The sequence below is a fragment of the Oryx dammah genome, unplaced genomic scaffold, assembly GCF_014754425.2.
Source record: "Oryx dammah isolate SB20612 unplaced genomic scaffold, SCBI_Odam_1.1 HiC_scaffold_23, whole genome shotgun sequence".
Lineage (NCBI taxonomy): Eukaryota > Metazoa > Chordata > Mammalia > Artiodactyla > Bovidae > Oryx > Oryx dammah.
Window position 1 is genome coordinate 112,587,212 of NW_024070207.1, and position 27,219 is coordinate 112,614,430.

At 41.4% G+C, this 27,219-nt stretch overlaps 1 protein-coding gene across 2 annotated transcripts in view; it reads right to left on the bottom strand.

Annotated features, from left to right (window-relative positions):
- Positions 1–5,621: 5,621 nt before the first annotated feature.
- SMS (spermine synthase) overlaps positions 5,622–27,219 on the bottom strand; it is a 49,474-nt gene continuing 27,876 nt past the window's right edge. For both annotated transcript variants that reach the window (XM_040266661.1, XM_040266662.1), the window contains exons 5-11: positions 23,715–23,890; positions 22,708–22,862; positions 22,183–22,272; positions 14,264–14,378; positions 13,224–13,303; positions 7,401–7,516; positions 5,622–6,133 (exon numbers count right to left, since the gene is read on the bottom strand). In XM_040266661.1, the coding sequence (XP_040122595.1) occupies positions 6,094–6,133; positions 7,401–7,516; positions 13,224–13,303; positions 14,264–14,378; positions 22,183–22,272; positions 22,708–22,862; positions 23,715–23,890 (772 nt within the window). In that variant the 3' untranslated portion in view covers positions 5,622–6,093. The remainder of the gene's footprint in view (positions 6,134–7,400; positions 7,517–13,223; positions 13,304–14,263; positions 14,379–22,182; positions 22,273–22,707; positions 22,863–23,714; positions 23,891–27,219) is intronic.

Sequence of the window (27,219 nt, forward strand, 5' to 3'; positions counted from 1 at the left end):
CAATAGGGCTTTATTACGAGGATGCAGCCGGGCAGGAGTCAGAGAAGGTAACATGACAACAGAAGCAGAGAGATGTGAGGACACTATGCCTCTGACTTTGACACCGAAGGGTGCAGAAGCCAAAGAATGTAGGTGCCCTCTAGAAATGAGCAAAGACAGTGAACATTCTCCCCTGGAGCCTCCCAAGGAAACCAAGTCCTGCCAGTGCCCAGATCCGAGCCCAGGAAGAATCCTTGCACACTTGTGACCAGATACATTTGTTAGTTTAAGGAACTAAATTCAGGGTAATTTGTTCAGGTGGTAACAGGATCCACAACTCATAAACAGTCTAGGGGAGACAGAGACACATAAATCTGCTCCTTGTCAAAATCTGCCCCCAGATTTTACATCAGGGGATGGTTCTGGCCTAGCCCAGTCTTCACTGTGATGATTACAAAACGCTCTTTTCAATTCCGGCATTCCCTCTCCCTTAACGAGCTGACTCTCAGCTTTCTATGGTAAGTACCTCATCTGTTAGTGTATTTGTGACCTCCACTTACTTGTGTATTTATTTTCCATATACCCTTCATGACTTTCAGTTTTTTCTGACGGTCTGATGGTTTATAATTTATCGTTCTGCTTAATTATTTTAGGGCACAAACACTTCTGGGGTTCAGGTTCAAACTACACATAAGCAGCCAGGATGAGAGTCTCGTGGTCTGGCTGACTGGGGCCCTGAAACCCAGGCCACAGCCCCCTATAGGGTGACCCGGACCAAAGTAGAGGGCTGGAGTAAGAATTCCACCCACTGGGCAGGGAGTCACCAAGGGCAGAGATGTTCAAGAAGGACAGAGTTGACAGTGGAGGACAAACAGGAAATAAGAGACTCACAGCAATGCCTGACATCCAAACGGCCGCAGGTCCTACGCAGTGTTCTGGTTTTCGGGTCTGAGTCCTCTATGCCTTTCCGAGTCCTGTTTGTCTTCAGTCTGTGGGAGCGCCAAGAAGGAACCCTGGAGACACAGGCCCTGGTGAAAGGACCCTTCACCCACGCTGAGACCACACCCTGCCGGAGCAGGCTGGCCGCGGCTCCTGCTACACGTGAAGGTGTGCTGTGTTCTCCCTCTATCATCACAGCTGCTCTTCTTGAACACGCCCACCTGTGTAACTTCTTCACACGGTGTCTTCTTTGTTCCCCTGGGAAAATGCGCTTCTAAGCGTTCGCATCACAGTGCACTATAACCATATGCATGAAGCATTAGACAAGCTGAGCAAGAGGTCCTGGGTGACGGCCTCGGGAGCTTATACTGTAGCCATCTGGCACCTGGACTCGGGCTGAAGGCCCTGCATCCCCTTGTCCCCACTGTGCTTCACTTCCATGCCACCAGCTCTCACCTGAGAGAGTCAGAAGCCACTGCTCTAGGCTGTTCTTTCCCAGCGGGACTCACCATCCCTTCATTCAAATATACGTGGACAATAGATAAGGAATGAAGACTTAAATAAGACTGAACAGAAAAAGTAGAGATACTGAGTGTGAAGGGACCATGCAGCGGATGCAGGATATGTTGACAAAAGCTCCCCTCAATGCTGGGAGGAAGGACAGAGGTGTGATTTCATGTATCAAATTGAACTCAGACATCTGAAAGCAGGCAAAGGCGGACTCGTCTAGAAAATAGAGAAGATGGAATATCATCCCAGGAGCATTTCCATCCTTCTGCAGTGAACTCAGGGCTGTCAGAATCCCTTACTGAGAACCTGAGTTACCAGGTAATCATCAACCAGTATGTAAGACTATTTTAGCCCTAAAACAAGAAAAAAAAAAGTTGCTCAGTCGTGTCCGACTCTTTGCGACCCCAAGGACTATATAGTCCATGGAATTCTCCAGGCTAGAATACTTAAGTGGGTAGCCTTTCCCTTCTTCAGGGGATCTTCCCAAACCAGGGACTGAACCCAGGTCTCCCACACTGCAGGCAGATTCTTTACCAGCTGAGCCACATGGGAAGCCCAAAACAAGAAAAAAGGATTTCCTCATAGGCAAAGCCAGGCATCTCTCACAAGTCCATTGTCAAAGCCCACATCTACAGACAACTGCCCCTTGCCCAACTTTACAATCTTGGGCCTCCACCTCTAGGCTGAGGTGGGGCAACCCCTCCAGGCCTCCCTCTGGATATTGGAGGGCTCCTGTCCAAACAGGAGAGCCCGTGACTCATTTACTGTTACTGTTCCCTGCTCAATATGTTCCCCAGTATGTCATCTGAAAGGAATCACTCATCGAAATGACCACCATGTGACTGGTTGTTCCCCACGGATGTGCTCTACATTAGTAAAATGGCCAGGGCATCGCTGGGACCCCCAGATCCAGGAGATAAGCTTACCTGTCCAGTCACATTTATCATCTTACTTCCCAGGGAGATCCCATCCAAGAGTACTCAAATAGCCTTCCAAGAGCACTGGGCTATTTCTTGCCCATGTTCAATTTCTTATTTTTGATGAGTAAAGCAGAAATCAGTGGAATGATTGCCCTGGGTAGTTGAGATTATAAATGGTTCTGGCTGAGAATAACTGATCTGCCACTGTTGATCTGAGGTTGTGACAGCAGGGTGAAGGGGCCCAGCTACCCTTCCCCACCGCCTAAACACAATCAAACAGTAGAAGCCAAAACTATGGGTCAGGGGTTCTTAACTGGGCATCTATGGATGAATAATTTGCGGCTCTAAACTTGGTGGGAAAACCTTTCTATATTTTCACTAACCTCCTACTGAAATCGAGCATTTCCTTTAATCATGAGCACAGGTGACAATCCATGTTAGCACTGACAATACCTATGACTTTGTCAACAAGTCAGATGGGTTCTTTGCACATTTCAGTTGCCACAGATCTTCTATTTATGCTCATTATGCTTCAAAATGACAATATGTGACCCACAACTAGATACAGCTTTGAAACACGTCATTAAAGCAGAAGTATGAAATCAGACGTCATTTAACATTGTAACCTACTTCCTTGTAATCTTATCTCCTTGATGTATTAAAAAACTTGTTTCTGAGGAGGGGTTCACAGGTTCACCAGGCTGCCTGATGAATCCACGGTACCAGGAAGGTTAAGGACCCCTACCTAACGTGAGCCTTGTGACAGCAAATTCAGAATGCTGGAACCTAAATTCAGATTGTTACTGGCCACGAGACCCCTGGGCATATTTCAAATTTTGACTACTGGCCTACTCAGTGATATTCACAATTCACAAAACTCACAAAGCTGTTTTTAAGACTGAGAAAGAGAATGTAAAGGAAAGTTGTGTACTGACCCAAAGCACAGCACCATAAAAGATGGTGTGGTAGAAAGACATTCAGCAACGGGATGATGTAGAAGGAAGTGAAGTGTTATCTCAAAGCCATGCAGCAGCTTGAATCAAATAATGCTGCCCGCCTGGCCTTAAAGTGTTATCTCAAAGCCATGCAGCAGCTTGAATCAAATAATGCTGCCCACCTGGCCTTAAGAACAGGGCTACTCACAGTGCTATTCCAAGACTGGGGAAGGACTGTGCCCTGTGGTGGAGACCAAAATGCTGCTTCGTTCATTGAGATGGTCTTGCTGGGAATGAAAAAACTTCAGCTGAAGCAAATGAAACAATGTGCATAGAACATAACAACCTGCTGAAGGACCACACCAATTAATACTGCTCTAGAGTCTTGGGCACAGAGCAAGGATACATCACACACACACACACACACACCCCCTACTCTATCCCAGGAGTCATGAGAACAATGAAATTAATCAATTTATTGGGCACAGAGCAATAATACATCACACACACACACACGAGAACAATGAAACTGATCAATTTATTGACACAAATGCAAACTCTTATGGCAGCAAGTTAAGCAAGAAGGCGTCTATTCAACTGCAGAGCAAGAGCAGCACACTTTTGCTCTGCGCAGTAGAAACAGTGTCAACCCAGCCTCCCTCCAGCCCAGTAGGATCACCATAGATCAGGTTCTTAAAACAGCCAATCACACTGTCAGAAGGCAGCATTTCTTCTTTTAATAAGCAAATTCTTGGTAACTGCTGATGTGCTGAATAGAATTTAAACTACAGCCACACTTGTCTTTAATTAAAAAGCAGCTATATATTACAGTATATTCTATTTTAGATGATAAAGGGGACTACAACAGTAAATAACACTACAGCCATTAGAGTAATGTAGCAGTGCTTAGATTTTACATTTCCTTAAAATGCAGCAGAACTGAAGGTTGTTGATAGTTATCAAGAGTTCAGTTTGCATACGTTTAGCAGTTACAAAGATGTTCAAAACACTAGACATCCTTTCCCTACTAAAAATGACTGTGCTCAGAATTCATGATTATTACCTGAAACAAAATTTTCTTTCCATTTCCTTCTTCCTCCCATACCACACCCTAGTCTCTCCTGAACACATCTTCCATGGTCTGTCCCAACCCGATCCATCTCGTTCCTAACTCTCAGCTCTTGGCAGGACCTGCTACATCAGCAGATTTAGCTTCAGCCTCAAGCTAGTCTTCAAGTATAAAGTTATATCACATATTACCACCACCATATTCAGACAGCAGATACACTTGCTTTCACTTTTCAAATGGAGAAAAGAAAAACGCCCCAAAACCTCCACTTCCGTTTACCCACTCTGTGTTCAAACAGTACCATACTGTTTAATCTTACACAGTATACAGAGACTTTGAAAGACTGAGGAAGTTGGTGGTGGGGAGGCAAGGCGGTGAGTAGGGTTCCTAGTGTCTATCTATCAATGCTATTTTTAACCTCTAGGCACAAGAAAAATATTTGCTGAAAGCCAATCTAGTTCCCACATGAGTCTAGCTGCTTTTGTTCATTATTTTTTTCCCCATGCCAATCCCACAAAAAAGAGTAAGTGGACATATATTCATTTTGAAAGATTATATGTTTCATACCATTAACCTATCTCAGAAGAATATTATGGGCTGACACTAATTCTATCTCAGAACAGACAGTGGATATTTTTAATGGTTTTCTTCCTACAAATTCATTGTAAATAAGCTCATTTCATCGATAAAGCATAAACTTTTTAAAAAACAACAGGATAAGCCAGTGATGTCTAACAGTCTTGAGTCAATATAAACTTACCTTTTTATGTGAACTGTGACCCACACACACTACCCAGCAGTGACACGCACTTCCTTAGGTGAGTTGAAGTTGCTCCTGTGGCTGTGGGCCTCTACATAAACTATCCTCTATCTGTGCATCTAAAAAACTCAGACAAGTTCACAGCAGCAATCCACAGTGATCTTTATTTTCACATCTAATATACCGATAAAGAGTTGGAAGAGAAACTCTTATTAAGAGAAATAAGCTTTTGCCTTTCAACTTTACAGTAAGGCCAAATCTTTTCCCATCCTCCAGGTCAATTTTATAATGAAGAAGTGGTGAATGTAATAGGCTGTGTATCATTTACCAAGGTGGTAAATGAAGTCATTACTACTGTTCAAAAAAGGCCCTAAGGCCATCCTATTATAAAGAGATAAATGGCACCAGCTGATAGGACAGAACCAAAAAAAAGACCAAGGAGACACCTTTGTTCTGTGAGATCAGAAGTGAGCAAGAGAGGACCTGGCTGAAATAAAACGACAGACACATGAAATTTCTCATTTGTAATTTTAATTGAAGCGTTGCTATTCATTTTTAAAGTCTTTCCTCATAAGCACCAAATTTTAATATCTGTATCAATTTGGGTGGGAAAGAAACTCCATGAAGAACTCCCCTCCAGAAGAAAACAATGATGTTCACTCCTCCAAACAACCAAATTCAAATTCAAAGTCTACCAAAATGAAAACAAAACAAAAAAAAAGCCCACACAGAAAAACAGAAACAAAAACAAAAATCACATTCTAGGGGTTCAGTGCATTTAGCAGCCTTCACTGTGCTGTCTAATCATCCTCGTTCATCAAAATATACATTTTCCATTTGACTTTTAAATTAAAAAAATAATTAAAAACAGGAAACGTGAAGGAATTCACAATCAATTGCCTGACTTGTTTCGATTTCATGTACAGCATAGAAAGGTCAGGAAGGCTATTTGCAGCACACATGACTCGGGGACACTGATTTTCAAGGTTTAGCTTTCTTCCAAACAGTGTAAAATACCCACCTGGATAAGGAGTCAAGGAATAAGAGGAGGTAATTGAAGGCATCACTTAAAATTTGTTTACTGGCCTATAGATTGGAAGATGAATGAGCACTTCACAGCTTACAGCACTGTGGTAATGAGAGCAAAGACCTCTGAGACAAGGGCACTTCACAGCCTGGATGCCCGCCATCTGTGACGTTGGGGCAAGGTGCAGGGGAGCTTAGCAGAGAAAAGGTTAAAGGGACACAAATATTCTCTCAGAGAACACTTGTGCTTCCAAAGACTCTAAAATGTTTTAGGGAATTAATATGAGAAGGAAGGGTGGGAAGGAGAGAGAAACATCAGAGGGAGTGGGAGGAGGAGGTTGGCGGAGGTGGGAGGAGAGGGACTGAGGAAGAGAAGGAAAAAATGGTGGAAGGATGAGGGACCAGAGAGGAGCCAGAGGGTGGAAACCTTTTCTCCAGATGTCATCAACTGCTTTCAAAAGTCTTTGAGCATGTAGACAAAGATCTGACTGTCACAGAATGCTCTGGAGAGCAACCCTGATAAAGGTGCCAGGCAGGGAGAAGAAGCTTTGGTCTGCAGAACACTGTGCAGTTTTTAGGAGGAAGAAATGCACTATGAAAGTCCAATGACAATGCTCTCCTTTGCCTTTTCTCCAGGTTCTTCTCTTATTTCTCTGGACCAACTTTACTAAGTGGAACTAAATGGAGGACACCGACACTGACTTTGTGATGCCTGGCATTATTTTTAGCTCTATATCTACTGCAAAGCAGCATCAAGCCAAGTATAGAAATTAATATTAAAGTAGGATAATATAAACGTAAAAGGACAATGAGCTTCTTCAGCCAGCCTGCTCCAGCTAGGGGGACTTTCTGAAGCTCTCAAGTGCATGTCAATCCCCTGGCAGGCTGGTTGAGACAGGTCACGCAGCCCCAGCCTCCAGTGTTTCTGATTGGACAGCAGGCTGGGGTGGGGCTTAAGAATGTGCCTGTTTAACTAGCTCCCAGGTGATGTCACAGGTCTGGTGGTACTGTGAGGACCAGTGGTGCCATACCATCCAAACCACCTGGGAGGCTGTGTCAGGCCACACCCCAGCATCTGAGGCTGGGACCCAGGAATCTGTATTGTTTTCAAGCGCCCAGGGTATTACAACATATAGCCAAGTCTGAAAACCAGGGCCTTCTGTATACTACAGAACTAATTCTGTTTCTTGAAACTGGTAAATGGGCATGCTTTTTACATGGGAGTTCTGATTGGGCAACACGATGATGTGGTCAAAGGATATAATTCCAAGTACGAAGGGACACAGACGATCTCCTTCGAGAATTCCACAGGACAATACAGGCGCCCCAGCTGTTCTTCATAGAGTGACAGGGCTTCTGTCAAATTGACACAGTTCCCCTAAATCAAAGAGAGAAAAGCAAACAATAAGAATCTTAAGTCCTATGGAGGGTCCCACTCATTGGAAGGTCTCTAATAAATGAGAACAATTCTAGCTTTAGATAAAAGTTCATCTCTGAAAATGAGATAAGGTTTCTGTACTTTCACAAATTGCATTGCATTCTATTTATAGGTCCATTAGCTCATTATCCTTCTACTTCATTTACCAAGCCATTTCAAATTATTCGAGGATGAAGCAACAGAAAGCAGTGAGACCAATTTCTCATTAGTGACACAGTCATTGTATCAACACCATGCAATTAGCAAAGATTCATACACATAACCCATTCAAAATAAGTTTTCCCTAAAGTCACTGCAGTATTGAGGATGAAGTATCAGAAACAATGTTCTTGATTTCCAGAATGACTTAAACTACAACCCCCTTAAGAGTCTAAGATGTTGACACAGAACTATTTCACACCCTTGTGCTTTCTTCAACAAAAGTCAATTCCAGATATATACACTAAAGGTATTTCCTAGTTTACTCTTTATCAAATATTTTGTCTTGACTTCACTGTTCTAATTTTTCTGTTTCTTGCCATTTCTTTTTTGTCTCCCCAGCTGGTAGGAGTGGTCAATGAAATATAGTATAAATCTGCTGATAAAGATTTTTTTTTGAAATGTGTTCTTTTTCTTAATTATTGAAGTATAGTTGGTTTACAACATTGTGTTAGTTTCAGCCATACACCAAAGTGATTCAGCTACATATATATATATACACCTATATATATACATATTTTCAGATTATTTTCCATTGTAGGTTATTAAAAGATACTGAATATAGTTCCTTCTGCTATATAGTAGGTCCTTGTTATTTATCTATTTTATGTATAGCAGTTTGTATCTACTAATCCCAATCTTCTAATTTATCCCTCCTGGTCCCCTTTCACCTTTGGTAACTATAAGTTTGTTTTCTATGTCTGTGAGTCTGTTTCTTACAGATTCATTTGTACTCTTTTTTAGATTCCACATATAAGTGATATTTGACTGTAGACAAATCAAGGATAAACACAGTGACCTTGCTCCTTCAACTTTCTTCCAGCCTGCAACTTAGATGTGATGTGTGGAGCTGTAGCAGCCACTCTATGACTATTAAAAAAAATGGTGAAGAGACTCAGAAATGCTGGTAGCTAAAACCCAGGAAAGCTGGTGAATGGATACAGAATCTGCCTAATTCTAGAGCTGCAATTCTCAATTTTTAATATGTATATGAATCATAGGGGGCCTTGTTAAAATTGCAGATTTTCATTAAGTAGGTCTGGGGTAGGGTTTATCATTTCAGCACAATTTTCCCCCAATTTTCTCATAATGGATTTAGAAAACAAGATGAGCATTTAATATCAACTATTTCCTTTTAACCTCTGAAGTTCTAAACATTTGGAAGACGACTAGAATATACGTGCTGATAACATTCCTTCATAAGAACTTCACTATCAATTTGCCTCAAAACAGCCAAGATAAAAATTATTCATAAATAAAGCATCCTGTGATACAAGCATTCCTAAAGATGGCATTTCAAAATCAAAAAACCAGCCAGCTACGGGTAAGTGGGTAGACAGGACTATTCTGAGAGCTGGCCTGGGCAGTTTTAACTGAGCACATTCGATCAGCATGTCGTCATACTTCATTGCCAACCTGTTTAGTAACCCATCATCTAGGGTCCTACAGTGGGAACTGGCCCAAGTGCCTCTGACCAGCATATAATTTGGTTTCAACATTAAGTTCACCATGAGAGTATATAAACACCACATGTGTAATTTAAGATGCACAAATAGAAAACACTGCCCAGTTGTTTTTAGAACACCTCACTACTAGGGAAGCTATAGAATGGAAATACCACCAAGGTTCACAGCTCAAGCTTTTCCTTGCCATCTTAAAAATGACACCATACTCTCTCTTTATAGACGGAATACAGGAAGACCTCCTTACAAAGAATATAGTAAGTAAATAAAACAGTTCCAATTTATTCTATCCCAAATGGTCAAAAAGCAGTTTAAGAAAGAAAAATCCCCACAAACAGATGCCTACCCCAAAAAAGTACCATGATACATTTCACCTTTTTGTGTATTTAAATGCAACTACACTGTTCTTTTCTTAAGACATATAGGGGATACATAACAACAATCCAATAGCAAAGAATTCAGCACCTATTAAGGAGAGGAAGAGACTAATATAGCAAGGCAGGGGCACACCTGGGAGGTAAACCACAATACAGTGTCTTCCATTCTGCAAGGTTCTTGTTGCCCCATGTTAGCTCTGGGTGACACCTGCTTTTTTACCTTATAGATTTTAACATTGTTTGTATCTTCAAAGAGTTTATGTCATATCTGTAATATGAAAAAGTCTAGAAGACTATTTCCTTAATGACACCATTTTTATCTCTTCTAAAACAAGCAAAAATAATGTGATGATTTAGGAAATCACACATATGTGAAATACCTCAAAAACAGAGGGGAAAAAAAAAAACCACCTCTAAATGAGTTACTTCCAGAAGGTTGGAGGGGTTGATGGAGAAATGTAGATGTGTCAGCGTACTGGTAACATCGAGGTCTGTGGGAGGTGGGGGGAGCCGGGGGGGGGGGCTCATATCTTTGTATCATAACTAACATGAATGTCACACACACATTTGTACTTTCAAATAAACTACAGCTTTTTTGTAATGGGGAGTGGAGGGGCGCAAGTCAAGTCCCAGGATCTGCCTCTAGTTCCACAAAAGCAACTCTCTGCCCCCTGGCCCACCAGACGTGGCTCCATGAATCAGCACATTCCAGGAGGACTTCCCCAGCTTTGTGGCCCACAGACAAGGCTGTCTTCAAGCAGCCACAGTGAAATTAGTGACATCATAAAATCTCCATGGTGATGTAAGCAATTTTAGGCAGTGATGTTTAGCTTTTGTAAATCACCAAGTTAACAAGCCAAACACCATTTTTGTCCCATCTCTAACCTTTCCTCTGTTTCTAAGCTACAGGCCAAGGGAAGGGGTGTGTGAGTGTATTAAGGGCATTTCCTGAGCATACCATGTGCTCACATAAGCAAAGTGTTCCACTGTGGCTATATCATCAGTGCGTCCTTAGTCAGAGCATGCTGTGGCTCTTGACCCGACTACTGCTTCTTCACAGGCCTATGCCCCTGTGGTCCATATGGCATGTTGAACCACTCGACATACCATGGGATTCCCAGGTATCATAAATGATATCGCCTTGAGTTTCCAACTATACTGAATGCAGGGGTGGGAAGCACATCCTAAGACATCTTTTGGCTAACTCTTAGAAACCAGCACAGCCTTGAGTCTTTAAGGTGGTTTTTAGTAAAAGTTGGTTGGCAAAGGCCAGGTGATCAAAGCCTGATCTTTAGTGTTAACAAATGTGTGGTGACGATCTGTCAAGCAAGTGCTTCTATTAGTTGTCCACACTGAGAAAGCAGTCTACCAGGCAAATATTTGCAACAAAAGACACCAGTCACACTTTCTTCCTAAGAGCACCTGTTGTCTACTGCAAACTGACGGGTTTGCATTAGATCCAAACTGTTCTCTTGATTAAAGATGCCAGAGCCTCACTTTCTTTCCCAACTTAAGCCCCACGGGATTTCTATTTGCAGAAACATAAAAAGAACCCAGTTCTATCAATATATGCTCTGCTTGAGAAATATTCACTTACGAAAACCCAACTCATTGAATTTGGGTTGCTTTTACAGGAATTAGGCCACTTGGTTTGAGCAGGTTTCATTGTAGAGTTCCTGTAAAGCAGGGTAAGCAAATTTCTGCAAAGGGTCAGAGAGAAAATAGTTTAAGCTTTGCAGATCATGTAGTCTTCACCACAACTGCTCCAAGCTGTTGCTGTAGTGCAAAAGCAGCCGCAGACACACTGTGTAATGAATGGGCGTGGCTGTATGTCAAGATAACTGCAAAAAACAAGCAAGGGGTGAAAAATGGCCCATGGTTTATGGACCTCTGGTTTTTAAAAAGGCAGTATTAGAATGTTTTTAAAAATCATTCCTAAGCATCAGGGGTTAAAAAAAAATAAAAGTCCACTTGTAGACTTGTAGTCTGTTCCCCTTGAAGCGTGCCAACACTTTCAGCAAGTATGAGATGATCAAGGATTAATTGCCACCTGTAGGGGTGTTCTGTGCAGGGGGAAGAGGAAGAAAACAGGATCGGAAACAAATTCAAGGAGCTGCCAATCTGTTTTCGGCATTATGAATCTCAGGCCTCATAAACTCCCCAGGGCTTACTTTAAAAAAGCCTCCTCAGAAGAATAAAATCAGGAATTTTCCCATAGTTCTTGACGTTTAAATATACTTGGGCTTCCCTGGTAGCTCAGATGGTAAAGAATCTGCCTGCAATGCAGGAGACCCAGGTTCAATCCCTGGGTGGGGAAGATCAAAAATAAAAGTCCATTAAATATACTAATGCTTTAAAAAAAAAAAAGTTGGGGGGGGAGGTAGAGTTCTCCTGAAAATGCTTAAAAACTAATTACAGGAACCAGAGAACAGTACTGTTTATCTTCTGCTTATGAATCAAGGGCTTTTTCAACCAAGTAAAAAGACTGATCACCAATTAGCCGCTTTTACCGTCATTTCCAAAATGTTAAGGACTTAAGTAAGATATATATATGTATTTTTATGTATCAAGAAATACTGACTTCAAACCTTCTTTTAAAATTAAGAATACCCTAGAAAAAGAGGAAAATATAATTTTGCTTCCATCTGGTGGCACCAGGTCGTACTGCATCCAGAGGCGGCTACTGCAGTTTATGATGGCTTTTCTACAAAAAACTCTCAGGAGGGGGAAGAGGGGGAAGGGGGTAGAAATCACGGTCTGTGTCTTCATCTGGTGGCAGAAGCTCATTCTACAGCCAAAGCCCAAATTTAATAAATCGGAAGGTATGGTAACAGGACAGAACAGAACAAGGTGCATGCCTGCTTAGTTGCTCAGCCATGTCCGACTCTCTGCGACCCAAAGGACTGTTGCCCACCAGGCTCCTCTGTCCATGGGATTTCCCAGGCAAGAATACTGGAGTGGGGTGCCATTTCCTTCTCCAGGAGATCTTTTTGACCCAGGGATTGAATCCATGTCTCCTGCATTGCAGGTGGATTCTTTACCACTGAGCCATGGGGGAAACTCTCAACAGGACAGGACAGAACTCATTAATTCCCTAAAAGGGACAGGTTAGCTATTTACAAACTTGCTGCTTGAGAACACAGACAGATATAAAAAAATTTTTCGGTACAACACAGTTTCATTTATCCACTTTTATATTACATCTTCAACTACCTACTTCCACATTGAGAATGCTGAGGATAGAATTAAAATATTGCATAAATGCTCAATGGCTTTATGCCACGTTGCAAATACAACTAAGAAAAGCAATACAAATGCCATCACCACCAATATGATTACTGAAAATATGTAAGATTTTTGCATATATTTGTCCCAGTCTCTCCCACTCACCATTGTTTTCAGCAGTTGTACTGTCCCAGCATTGGAAGAGCATACTGTCGTACTATACCCAGTCCCTTTAAACCTTTATTTAGTCTTCATTTTACAAGTAACTAAATAGTTAGTGCTATCATTAGTCTTTATGTCAATGTCTAAGTATTTTGGTGTGTGAAGCACAAAATGTAAAATTTTTATTAAGTATTTTTGGGGGGAAAAAACAGAAGTCTATACCTGTGTAAAATATTTCCCATCCTGTTTCAATACTTTCATTGAGAGGTCGAGAATCAGTCTGAGAAACTCCCATGTGGAATCTGGATGTTAAAAAAAATTAAGTTTTATAGATATCAGTTTGCATGCATGAGAAACAACATCTAAAGTCAAACATTCACATTAATATTCAATGATTCAAAAAAAAACAAAAATAAAAAAAGAGAAATAGCCATGAGACCCAATATTCAAGAGCTTGTAAACAAGAACATGTCATATATTTTGTGTCTTGGACACATGTGCACATACACCTATATACAAGCAAAATCAAAAGCAAATGCAGATGTACATAACACTGCTCTCACCACATCTATAAAGACTTGACACAAAAGCAGTGGCTGAAATCTGAAAGGGGAACACCCTTAAGCAAGGGGAATAGCAGTCACATCTCAGGAGAGAAACTGCAAGAGTGAGGGTGGGGACCTGAGTCTGGAAACTCAGCAGGAAGACAAGGTAATAGAAAAAACATGAACACTGAAATCCTAAGCCAGCAGTGATTTTGAGTGCATGGCATGAGAAGGGGCCTTGTCTCTGGTGTTGCTCAGAAATGTCACCAGATTGTCCCGGTACAGGTTAAAAAAAATCCCAGTATGTAAATTATAAAACAAGCTGATATCTCAACGGTATGATTATGAGTCATTTTATTTCTATACTTGTTTCACACGACTGCGTTAATTTTGCTCATTTAGTGGCAAAACAGGATCTGACCAAAGCCAAATCTAGCCATCTTTCCACCGCTGGCCTCAGTTTACTACCTTTAATAAATGAAGGAACTTCACTAGACAATGCCTTCACATGATGTTAAGAAAAACATTTCCGTATTTCTGTGAACATTATCTTGGCTGGGGCAGCCTGGATGGGAGAGGGGTTTAGGGGATAATGGATATGTGTATATGTATGACTGGGTCCCTTCACTGTTCACCTGAAACTATCACAATATTGTTAATCGGCTATATTCCAATACAAAATAAAAAGTTTAAAATAAAAGGAAAAACAGAATCTACCTTCTTCAGGAGATGTGGAGATTGGAACAGCTGTCAAATCATTAATCACATAATCAAACTCTCTCCCTTCTTTGGCGTACCTCTTCAGTACTGGAATACAGTCTTCTATTAGAACCTTCCAGAGAGAATAGGCATAGATGCAGGTGAGCCAACATATGTGAAAGTGGTTAAACACTTGTAGAAGGAACGGGGAAATGCACACAGGGGTTGCAGCACCTACCAGAGGAACAAAAGCCACTTCCACCCATACCTGCCAGGAGCTAAAAGTTCCAGGCTTACCAGATGCTTTACATGCCTTTCAATTAAGTGGAACAATTCCTTTTAGGAATTACTATCATCGCCATTTTACAAATAGAGAAACAAACAAGAGAGGTCACCAAGTCTGCTCTTGCGTGCCTGCTCAGTTGTGTCTCTTTGCGACCCCGTGGACTGCAGCCCACCAGGCTCCACTGTCCATGGGGATTCTCCAGCAAGAATACTGGAACAGGTTGCCATGCCCTCCTCCAGGGGATCTTCCTGACCCTCGGAATGAACTCACATCTCCTGCATCACAGGCAGATTCTTTACCACTGATCCACCAGGAAAGTCCTCTCCTTGCTTGGCCCTTGCAAGAAACCTTGCTTTGCTCCAAACTCTGAAGTTTGTTTGGCCTCACTGTGCACCAGGCACATGGATTGGGTTTCACATCTGCTGAGCCACCCAAGGGCCGGTGCCCATGGCAGGTCGGTCCTGGCCAAGAGCAGCCCTTTTCCTTGAATCTCCAACAGTCCCCAGAGTTCATTCCACTCAAGAGAACTAGGAGGGACAGGTGATGCCTGCCCTTTTGGAAGGAGGTTTTTTGCAAACAAACATTGTGACCTACAGCCCACCCACCTTAGGTATGGGTTTGGGGTCTCTATCCCACATACGTAAGCTGGGAATTCTACCTGCTCCTTCTGAGTTCACCCCTTTTTGGAAAGCGAGCCACTCTGGGCTCATTGTGAGTCACCCTAATTCTCTCTAGGGACCTAGACCGATCTGTTCGGGGGCCTCCGTGTGGGAATGGGAGTGCAATTTTGAACTATACTTCACCTGATCTCATCTCTGCACCAGGGTATTCTTCCCAACTTCACTGGCTTCAGTTACAGCAAGGGGTTTTCCCTTTAAGAGTATGGCTTGGTCATTCGGCTTCATCTCTAATGGGGAACTGATTGGTATCTCCTCTCTGGGCCAAGGGAACTGTGACCTTGAGAGACCATTCTGCATTGCACTGGTGTGCCCTTTGCTTGGTATTTGACAGCAGCAGCCGTGCATAAGTACAGGTGATGACAGTTCTGTTCCACCTTGTAGTCCACTAGGGTACACTTTGCAAAACGGGGAGATCAGCTTTGCTCCCATGAATGAAAGAAAAAATTTCACTATAACACTACTTAGCCTCAGTACCCCTTGGACACCAATGGCCCTCTAAATTAGAACATCCTTCAACTAGAATTGTTTTATAAAAGGGAAGGGAAATAGGACAGAGTTCCTTATGCATAGGCTTTTATACTATTGGATCTAAGGGAGACTTTTGGAATTAGTTTGGCTTTTATTTGGCATGTGTGCCCAAGTGTCTGGGTACATGAGTCCTAATACTGTTCTCTCTTCTGGTTTTGACCCTCATTAAGGGGGTCTTGGGAACTTGAATGCTGATTCAAGTTCTTTTGTAAGAGAAGCATGTGAATATGAGTGAGTGACAGGTATGTAGAAACTGAAAGAAATCTCACCCTGAAAACAGCCAAGATGGGGCTCTTCTGACATTCTGAAACTGGTTTTTTTGTGTGTGCAATTAGTATTAAGCTAGCTTTCTAGGAGAAACATGCAGATCTTTGTGCCTTCAAGATGAAAATGATCTACCTGGACTTGCAGAAACTTTAATCATCTGTGATCCCGGGGTGGGGTGGGGTGGGGGTTGCTTTTTAAACTCAAACAGGTAAAGTTTTAGATTTGTGTCTGTACAGACATATGCATATTTATGCATACATTATAAATACAATGTGCCTCCATCTCCAAATTGCATTGCTAAGCTTGGTTTGTGGATGAGCTCTATTTTTAACTTAAGTGCTTATGTAAATTCTCAGAAATATAAAAAACTAGTCAGAATGAATTTCAGGGTCATATGATCTAGGAAATATTCACTATTAAACTGATATTTGGTATTAAATCTAGCCTTTAAGTGTGCTGGTTTAATATAGACATGTTTCTAGAGTCATCAGTATTAAGTATATTACTTTTATTGCATCTAAGAAAGTCAATAAAGCTCATATTGTTATAAAATCTGTCAACAAGAAAAACTACAATGAAACACTTGAGTAAATTAAATGTAAGAGCTTCCCTTGTGGCTCAGATGATGAAGAATCCACCTGCAATGCAGGAGACCCAGGTTCAGTCCCTGGGTCAAGAAGACTCCTTGGAGGAGGGCATGGCAACCCACTTTAGTATTCTTGCCTGGAGAATTCCATGGACAGAGGAGCCTGGTGGGCTACAGTCCATGGGGTCACAAAGAGTTGGACACAACTAGGCAAGTAACACTTTCACTTTCAAGAGGATTTCTAGGTAAAACATTTTTTCAAATGTTTTTAAAAAAGAGAAATATTTCAACACACAAGTAAAGCTTTTACTGTTTGCAGTAAAAGCAGGTACGAAGAATGGAAATCCATTTTGTTAAATGGAAAAAAAAGTAATTCTGTCCTAGAGTTGGTTGTTTCTGAATGGTAAAGAAACTCAGGGACAAAATAATATAGATATAGAAAGTTTTAGAAAGTTTGTGAAAAGGGAACACTTAGAAAAGTTCATGTGTGTGCCTGGTCAGTATTGGCTATGATGAGACTGAATTTAAGTAAATAAATTTTATTATCAAGAATAGGCTGATAATGCAAGACTAGAATTTGAGTTTTTGGTTTTCTCTCTTTGCTTTCCCAGCAGAAAATAAAAGTTTTCTTAGAGTGCTAAGCTGCTTTTGCCTTTTTGAGAGATCTAATTTTAACTTCATGTATTTACTTTTGAGATCTTTTATTGTCACTTTGGTTGGGTGAATGGTTTGTTGTTTCACAGTGACTTATCATGTTCTTTGACTTTTTAGTATTTCTGACAAATGCCCCAAATATCAAATTTGATCTGAAGTTCTTTTGACCTCCAGCTAACTTTGGGGTGCTTCAGAGGAACCCTTGAGGCATCTCAGAGATTAAATTAATTAGGACAATTCAGTATGTTAAATTATGTGGGAAATATTGCCAAATGAATGATAAGCGTCCTCAGGTTATATTGTGTAGGCAAATGTTTTTACATTCTTAAAATTATATGGACTACAACACTGTGAATCAACTATACTCCAATAATAATTTAAAGAAAATTAGATGGGGACTTCCCTAGCAGTCCAGTGGTTTCCCTAGCAGTCCAGTGGTTAAGTCTCCATGCTTCCACTGTATGGGGCATGCATTTGAGCCCTGGTCAGGGAACTAAGATCTCTGCATGCCACAGGGTGTGGCCAAATAATAAAATAACATGGAATTTCTATAATTCTGGTGTGTCCTAACAAAATGTTACCCCTAATTCTAGTTATTACAACCAAGTCTTCTGTCAGTTACATTGAGATCAGTTGTTTCACTGTACCTTTTAAGTCTTGTCACTCAGTTACTGTCTTACTGCTTTTGCAAAAGTGCTTTATCTTCAAAGAGGAAGATTCATAGGAAAAGCTTTTTGACATGCCTTGCTGCTGCTGCTGCTGCTGCTGCTGCTAAGTCACGTCAGTCGTGTCTGACTGTGTGTGACCCCATGGACTGAAGCCTACCAGGCTCCTCCGTCCATGGGATTTTCCAGGCCAGAGTACTGGAGTGGGGTGCCATTGCCTTCTCCGTGACATGCCATAGTTTCTAATAAACTTTCAAATCATACCCATGAACTGGGTAAGCAAGTAAAGAATCCTAAAAGGAAAACCTGGTGGCTTCATAAAAACTGTTAACGAAAAAAAGAGTACTAAGGACTTCCCTTAGTGGTACTATGGATAAGAATCCACCTGACAATTCAGGGGACATGGGTTCGATCCCTAGTTCGGGCAGATTCCACATGCTTCAGGTCAACTAAGCCCCAGTGCACCACAACTGCTGAGCCCACATGCTGCAGCTACAGAAGCCTGCATGCCCTAGAGCCAGTGCTCCACAAGAGAAGCACCTCAGCGAGAAGCCCGTGCACAACTAGAGAGTAACGCCTGCTCGCTGCAACTAGAGGAAGTTAGTGCACAGCAACCAAGAGCCAGCACAACCAAAAATAAGTACGTGTTTGTAATGTTATTTTATATATATAATGCATTGTGTTGATAATAGATTTAAGATTCATATCTTTACATTCAACTAAAAATCTCTTGGGGACAAGATTTAGGGGACAAAATTTCCTTAAAACTGCTAGATTCACTGCTTGCAAATCTTATACATACATACATACAAAAAAAATCTTTCATTTTTCTTTCTGTAGTACCTTAATTTTAAGATTAAAATTATTCCATCATAAAAGGAATGGGGTGTGCACTGGAACATTTTCTAAAAACGGTTAACAGTAATTGTGTTTTCAAATGACAAACAGTTGCAAGGACCTGGTTTGTTTTATTTTTTAATGCTTTTTTCAGAATGATTTTTTTTTCAGTTTTATTGAGATATAATTGACATACAACATTATAGTCATTTAAGGTACAACCAAGAACCTGTTTTGTCTCTTTTTTTTTGGTTGTATTTTAATGGCTAAGGGGCTTGCCTACTGCTGTCCCACAGACCAGGAACCCTCTCCCCTTTAGAGCTTCAGGAAAACTGTTGGCATCAGAAGACTTTGTCAGACTCCCCTTGGTAGCTATTCTGCTCCCAAAATGGGGAGGGGGATGCACTGGGGAACTCAACTTCCTCAAGAGCCAACCTATGTAAATTATTTTTCCTTCTCTAAAAGGTCCCCCTGTCTATGTCACCATCTGCCTTTGGTGCTCTGTCCTCAGAGCTTGGACTTGCAAGTCGAGAAGTTTTTTTCTGGGGCCATTAGTAAATCTTCCCACTTGCATCCACATCCTGCCTCCAATCACAACAGTCTATGACTCTATAGTACTGCGGGTTTAGATGTGCTGTTCTTGTATTTTTTTCTTAATCCATATAAGTAAGTCAACCTAAGGAGTCAGGGAGACATGAATTTGAAACATCCCTCTACAGTTACTCTATAATCTGGAATAAATTGCCCTTTGAACTCTTTAACTTACTGTCTTCATCTACAAAACAAAAAGCAGCAGCCACATAAGGCTTTGAGGATTAAATTTTAAAACACTTAAGCAGAGGGTCTGGCTCACAATGCAAATATTTGTAAACAAATTATAAAATTTGCAGATATTTTAGTCACTGTGAAAAGTCTGTGATGCTCTGAAGAACCTGAATCCTCCCTCTCCCTCCTCATGTTGTACAGCATTATATTTTAACTTCTGTGTATACTACAGTATGCTCACCACCAAAAGTATCATTTCCATCCACTACCAGACAGTTGGTCCCCTTTACACGTTTCAGCCTCCCCTACCCTTTGCCCCTCTGGGAAGTACTACTCTATTCCCTGGATCTATGTATTTTTATTTGGTTTGGTTTGTTCCTTGATTAAAAAATATTTTATATTCCACATGAGTGAAATCATACAGTATTTTTCTTTCTGTCAGACTTTATGCTAATTGAAAATAATACCATCAAGGTCCATCCAAGTATATCAAGATTTCATTTTTTTCTTTTTTTTTATGGTTGAGTAGGATTCCACTGTGTAATACACACCACATCCTTTTTATCCGTTCATCTGTTGATGGACAGTCGGGTTGCTTCCATATCTTGGCTATTATAAATAATGCTGCAATAAATATGGAGGTGCACATATCTTTCTGAATTAGTGTCTCCCTTTCCTTCAAATAAACACCCAGGATTAGAAGTGCTGCGTCACCCCTCCCTTTCTAAACTTTACAGTAGTGTGAGACATGTTATCTTTCCCTTTTGCCCATAAAACTATCACAACCGCAGTTTAACACAGATATAATTTCTCTCTCAGCTTAAAACAATTAATACGAGTGTACCATGAAATCAAATTTGGACACACACATCTTAGAGAACATGGGTAGGAGTAAGTAATTTATGTAACAAATTAAAGCACTCTAAACTGTTTATAAAACTAGAGATACATATTTAAGATTCTAGTCAAATAAAAATATCCATTTACTTAGCTATCTTGCTCTACCAAATAATGTGGGTATGGGCACTAATATTTGGATACTCAAAATACAATACAAAATGTATCCTACAAACTGTAATGACTGGTCAACTTACAAGCACAGTAGAATTTAGGAACTTGGCTTCCCTGGTGGCTTAGCTGGTAAAGAATCCGCCTGCAATGAGGGAGACTTGGGTTCGATCCCTGGGTTGGGAAGATCCCCTGGAGAAAGGAAAGGCTACCCACTCCAGTATTCTTGGCCTGGAGAATTCCATGGACTGTATAGTCCATGGGGTCACAAGAGTTGGGCACAAATGAGTGATTTTTCACTTTCACTTTACTTAGCAAGAAGCAAACTTATTCCTATGCCAAACATTTTAATCATCTACACTCTAATTAAATTCTTAAATCCCTTCTCAAAGACTCAGAAACAGGTACTCACGCTAAAATAGACAAAAGGTAGAGGTTACCAGGTAATAAAAAGGTACATGAGGACTTCCCTGGTGGTGCAGTAGGTAAGAATCTGCCTGTCGATGCAGAGGATACGTGCTCAATCCCTGGTCCAGGAAGATTCTACATGCCATGGAGCAAATAAGCCTGTGCACAAGCCACAGCTACTGAGCCCGTGCGCCTAGAACCTGTGCTCCACAACAAGAGAAGCCACCACAATGAGAAACCCGTGCTCCACAACTAGAGAGTAGCCCCTGCTCACTGCAATGAGAGAACGCCTGCTTAAAGCAACAAAGACCAGCATTGCCAAAAATAAAGAAATAATTTTTAAAAGGTACATGACATCTTTTATATAAGAATGTATTCATGTTATTAAATTCAAAGCATCTGGAATTGGCAATTTCTTTTCTTTATGAGATGTACACACTTTCCCTGGATACAAATATATATAGAACTCACATAAGAGAATAAAGGGCAGCAGAACAGGCTATCTCAAAACAGCAAATGTAGAGAGAGGCTTTCTCTGAACTCCCCTTTATCTACCTAGAGACAGAGCCCCCAAAAGGAACTAAAGTATCATAGATCCCTCCCCGAGGGATTCAACCAGGGAAGATGGCCTCTTATCACAGCAGAAGAGGCTGACACCACACCCAAACTTTGTTACACAATATCACACCTCTTTTTCTACTCTTCTAAGGGCCCTGTCTAGTTTTCCTAAGTTATCTACTCTCACCTAAGACACCTACATCCCCTTTTCCCTGTTAGGATCCATTTTAGCCTAAATTCTAAAGCTACCTCTGAGTTGCTCGTTTTCCTGTGTAACTTCCATGAATATAAGAGTGTAAAGCATTAATGAACTTGTTTTTCCTCTTGTTAGTCTTCTATTACAAGTGGTCTCAGGCAAGCATTGGAAGGATAGAAGCAAACTTTTTCTTCCCCTACAAGATCATCCACATCTTAATTTTCCTCTTTAAAAAAAATATTATTTATTAATTTATTTGGCTGCAATGGGTCTTAGTTGGGGCATGTGGGATCTAGTTCCCTGACCAGGGATCACATCCAGGCCCCCTGCATTGGGAGTTTGCAATCTTTAGCCACTGGACCACCAGGGAAGTCCCAATTATTTGTCTTCTTAACCAGTTACACTTAAAGCTGTTTTAAGAAGGCACAGTTGTGATCAACAACATCATATCATCACCTGACTTAATAAAAAAAAGCATTTATCTGGTAAAAATAATTACCTGATAGCAGTCTCCTTTAAGATTGTCTAAGACATCACCACACGTTTTTCGCATGTATTTCTTACATCCGTCAATCACCATTTGGTCAATGTTCAAAATAGGTTAAGGAGAAATTTCCCCTGTATTTGAACATGTCAAAGGATTCTGAAATACTTTTTTAAGAGGTAAAGATGAACATAACATTTTTCACACTAATTTGGGTATCATAAAGTTTAAAAAATGATGAATGAGACAATGACTTCATGTGGGCACCAAGGACACTCAAAAGGCACTGCATTTCCTTCTAATGGAGAAGCCATCTCAGCAACTGCTGGGCAGTCGACACGGTGCAAAGGTTGCCTGCTCTTTAATTTTCGATTCTGCTGCTTTGTTCGTGGCCTGTTGGTAGCCATATAAAAAGGCTACTGGTGCTAAGTTGAAATCTTTGTTCAAAGTAATCTTATAACATTAACTGTAGTATTAAGACAAAAAAGGAGGAAGAGAACAAAGTCCACCAAACTTAATCTCTTATACAGCAAAGGATATCTCTACCATAGTCACCATCTTTGGTTTCAGTTTGACTATTTCACATAATATGCCCCCATCTCCACCTCCCAGAATCAGTACATCTTTGCCACTGTAATCTTCTTTGCCACTGCCCATGATGGCCCGGGTATACGCCAAATCACTTTCCGCCAAATCTAGGGAGGAGAAACATCCAAAATGGTGACTTAACCAAAGCCTCAGAGCACCTGACTTATCATTCCAGAAACTGCTAGAATCTAGAAAATTCAGACATTTTCCTTTTCAGTCTTTAAAAACTCAGCATATAGAGTGTTTTGGTGTGTTTTTTTTTTTCCTTTTGGATTGTGGACTTTTCTTCATCCCTACTCATCTAATACCCAATATGTTACCTACACAGATTATACATATACAGTTTAGTTTAGAAGAAAATTCAGTCTTTAGCCTGTTCTGATATGATAATTAAAAAGCAATTACACATTTCCAGATGAAATATAACAGCAGAGTTGCTTCAAAAGAATATGAGAGGGAGAAAAGTGACTGGAGTTTAAGGGAAACGAGACTGGCCAGGAGTTGATCACTGTTGACACTCAATGGTGAGTATATGTGGGTTCATCTTACTGTTCTGTCTATTTTGGTTTGAAATTTTCCACAACAAAAAGACTTCCTAATAAATAAGCAATTAATATAAAATAACCAACAAGGATCTACTGTATAGCACAGGGAACTAGACTCAATATCTTAACAATAACCTATAAGAGAATGTTAATAAATATGTATTTTATATCTATGTATATATAAAAAAAGAATGTCAAGACAAAGTTTTCATGGCTCTACTATAAAATATGAAAAGTCAGACAAGCCACAGGTAAATCTAATGTAAACATTCATCTCAAAAACCAAACACACACAAAAATAACCAGCAGTGCCCAATGACACACCTAGACAAACCCACAATGATGTTATGTCAGGAAAACACAATCTAAAATTGTCACTTTGTTATATGATTGGGGTAGAGATGGAATACTTACTAACATCCCCACTGAGGATGAGAATATTCCCAAATTGCTTTGAGTGTAAAATTTTAATGTTCTGGTAAGGCGAGTCTTCATCATACACCACTTTATCTATGTCGTACTCAACCAGGCGACCATCTGCAGTGGGCCAGTATCTGTCAATGGCCCCTCCTCGAACTATGGGTGGTAATCTGGAAAAAAAGGTAAAGAAGGAAAACAGGAATGAGCCTTACAACAAACTGCTTAGGTGAGGCTGCCTTGAAAGAAGACCTAGGAACAAGAATGTTCCACATGGAGCCACATAGCCTCAGACAGACTCCTAAATAGTATACAACCAACCTAAAACTTGAACTTTGGAGGGCTATGTAAGAATGGCCACTACCAAATTTCAACACTGTTGTATATTAAGAATTAACTTGAGGCTTCTCTGGTTAGAATCCGCCTGCCAAGGGAGAAGACACAGGTTCACTCCCTGGTCCAGAAGATGCCACAAGCCATGGAGCAACTAAGCCCATTCACGACAACTGCTGAGCCTGTGCTCCGTGTGTGCGCTCAGTTGCCAACTCACATCCAACTCTTTGTGACTTCATGGGCTGCAGCCCACCAGGCTCCCCTGTCCACGGGATTTTCCAGGCAAGAATACTGGAGCCTGAGCTTTAGAGCCCAGGAACCATAACTACTGAGCCCAAATACTTGCAGTAACTACTGAAGTCCATGCTCCACAAGAAGAGAATGAGGAAGCCCTCACAGCACAACTAGAGGGTAGCCCCACTTGCCACAACTAGAGAAGAGCCCAGGCAGCAACAAAGACCAGGCATGCCCAAAATAAACAAATAACTTAAAAAGCACCTCTGCAAAAAAATTTATTTATTTGGCTGTATCAGGTCTTAGTTGCAGCATGCATAATCTTTAGTTGCAGCAAGCAAACTCTTAATTGCAGCATGTGGGATCCAGTTCCCTGACCAGGAGTCAAACAAACCAGGGCCCCCTGCATAGGGAGCTTGGAGTCTCAGCCACTGGACCACCAGGAGAGTCTCAAGAATTTACCTTTTAAAAAAACCTTTCTGTAATACTATAAATTTTCCCTAAAAAAAATTTTTTTTTAAGTTGAAGGAGAAAACGGCCACTAGAGACATCATGCTTCACGCCCAAATACCCTAGCAGGAAGGACTCCCAAGAATGCCTGCATCACCACTTTGCCACTAGCACATTCATCCAAGTACACACACATGTAATACCATCACCTAGCTCAGAATCCAGGTTTAAGTGTTCCCAACTGCCCAACTATCTCCTTCATAACCATTCTACTTTCGACTAAGAATCCCAAACTGTATTTTGCTTTTTTACCCTCATTTCATCTAAAATAGATAGTTGTCACTGCCATCCCTTCCCCGCGGGTTTCATGACTTTCACATCTCAGCAAAGTCCAGGCCAGGTGTTCTACAGAAAATCCCTCAGGTGGGTTTGCCTGAAGATCTCTTCAGTAGGGTCACATTGGCACATTATGCAACCATCACATCAGGGACACTGAGATGTATGCCTGTCCTAATTGGTAATGCTAAGTGTGACCATGTAGTTAAAGCCAATGCCCCCAAGATCCCTCCATTTGCAAAGGTACCTTCTGTCTCTTTGTAATTATGAAGCAGGGTGTGAGGGGGGGGGCTGGGGACAAGTCCATGAAATCCGAGTCAAGAAAACCGGGTCAAGTTCCTGATCTCAACACACCTTCACCAGTGGCGTCGAGAAGATTCTTGCCTGAACCAATTATTATGAGAATGTCTGCCAACTGATGATTTTCTCATTCAATCCTTTTTGTAAATCCTGAGTGTCTTACACAGAGTGAGTAAGTAGAAACTGCCAGCAGAGGTCACTACATGACAGGGAAAATAATCAGACTTAGAAAGGGGGCTTGGCAAATGAAGAGGAACACAAACAAGGTGAGAGCTCACCGCGCACACACCACAACCACGTGCAAGTTTCTATGTCCTCAAATACAGCGGGGTTCACAGTAAGCAAACCCCAGGTACCTAAAATGCTGGGCTACCTCCGACTTGCTCTCAAACATCTTTGCTCTCCCTGCTCACTTGTTCCCAAGAATACAGTCTGAACCTGTTACAGGTTAACAAGGCTTTCAGTGAAGAAATATTGCGTGCATGGTAAGTCTCATCAGTCATGTCCTACTCTGTGCGACCCCATGGACTGTAGCCCACCAGGCTCTTCTGTCCACGGAATTCTCCAGGAAAGAATCCTGGAGTGGGCTGCCATTCCCTTCTCCAGGGGATCTTCCTGACCCAGGGATCGAACCCATCATCTCTCACGTCTTCTGCACTGGCTCTGGGAAGCCCCATGAGGAAATACTAATATCTGCCAAAGGCACTGAATTTACAAAGCAAGTTTCCATAAACTATCATTTAATCCCAACTCCTCCTAATTTAACCACTTCTTCATCTTCTAGAACAAATGCAGCTGTTGGAAGTAGAGAGCTAAGTGGTTTTTCTTATAAAATGTCGTTGCCCCGGCAGGACAATCCCCGAGAGCAGGCAAACAGGACTTGGGAGAAGCGTCTCCCACCCCTGGCTGATGAGTGGTGGGAGCGTGAGCCCCTGTGACCCTGGATGAAAGCAACATCAACTCAAGAGCTTCTGGGGGAGGAAACCCACCCCTCGAGGTTGACAACCAGCCAGCTACTGGCAGTTACTGAACTCTTGCACAAAACCAATGTAAACAATGTCCATTCTCAAATGTGTCAATGGTGCCTTAGGTGCAGGTAGAGCACTTTATTGCAACACAGTCGTTTTTAAAGAGATCCAAAGAAGCAAGGATCTGTAAGGATGGCTTCACCTTGATGAATTACTCATTCTATGATACCCAGCAGGACCCTGGGGGCTCCTAGGCACAAAAGTCTTTCTTTGTCCCTCCATTTCTTGACTACAGGAAATAGGCTTCCTTCAGCCTCCAGGATCTTCCCTGAGTTCCAGGGAGCAGGTTCAAACACATGCTAATCAGAGAAGGGAGGGGATAATGGACACAAAGGAAGAACAGTCAGAAGAAACAATAGGGCAGCCTTGGGGTGGAGTCCTGGTTCCCATCAAGGGATGCACACAAGGACATCTTTGAGAAGTTTGCAAAGACTGAAATTCTCACCAGGTAGGAGAAATCAAAGGTATGCTGCCCACAGGGGAGTAATCATTTCAAATGTTAATAATTCAGTCTCTAACAATGTCATTCCTCAGACAGCAAAGCGGCAACATTCTTGTCCTTTTGAGGCCAAAAACAAAGGGCCTACAACAAAGTATTCCCAATAACTTCCTGCCCCCTCCACCCTGATTTTATAAAAAGAGGTAAAAACAGTGACAAGGAAAAACAAGGCCTGTGCTGTGTTTTGAACTGAAATCGGAAGTGTAACTGCACTCTCACTTCAAAAATTCCCACACTACAAGCACACAGGAACCAGATTTCATGAGTGCTGAGGCCCATAAACGCATTTCATCTATTCATCCACTCCTAGAAGTAACCCCAA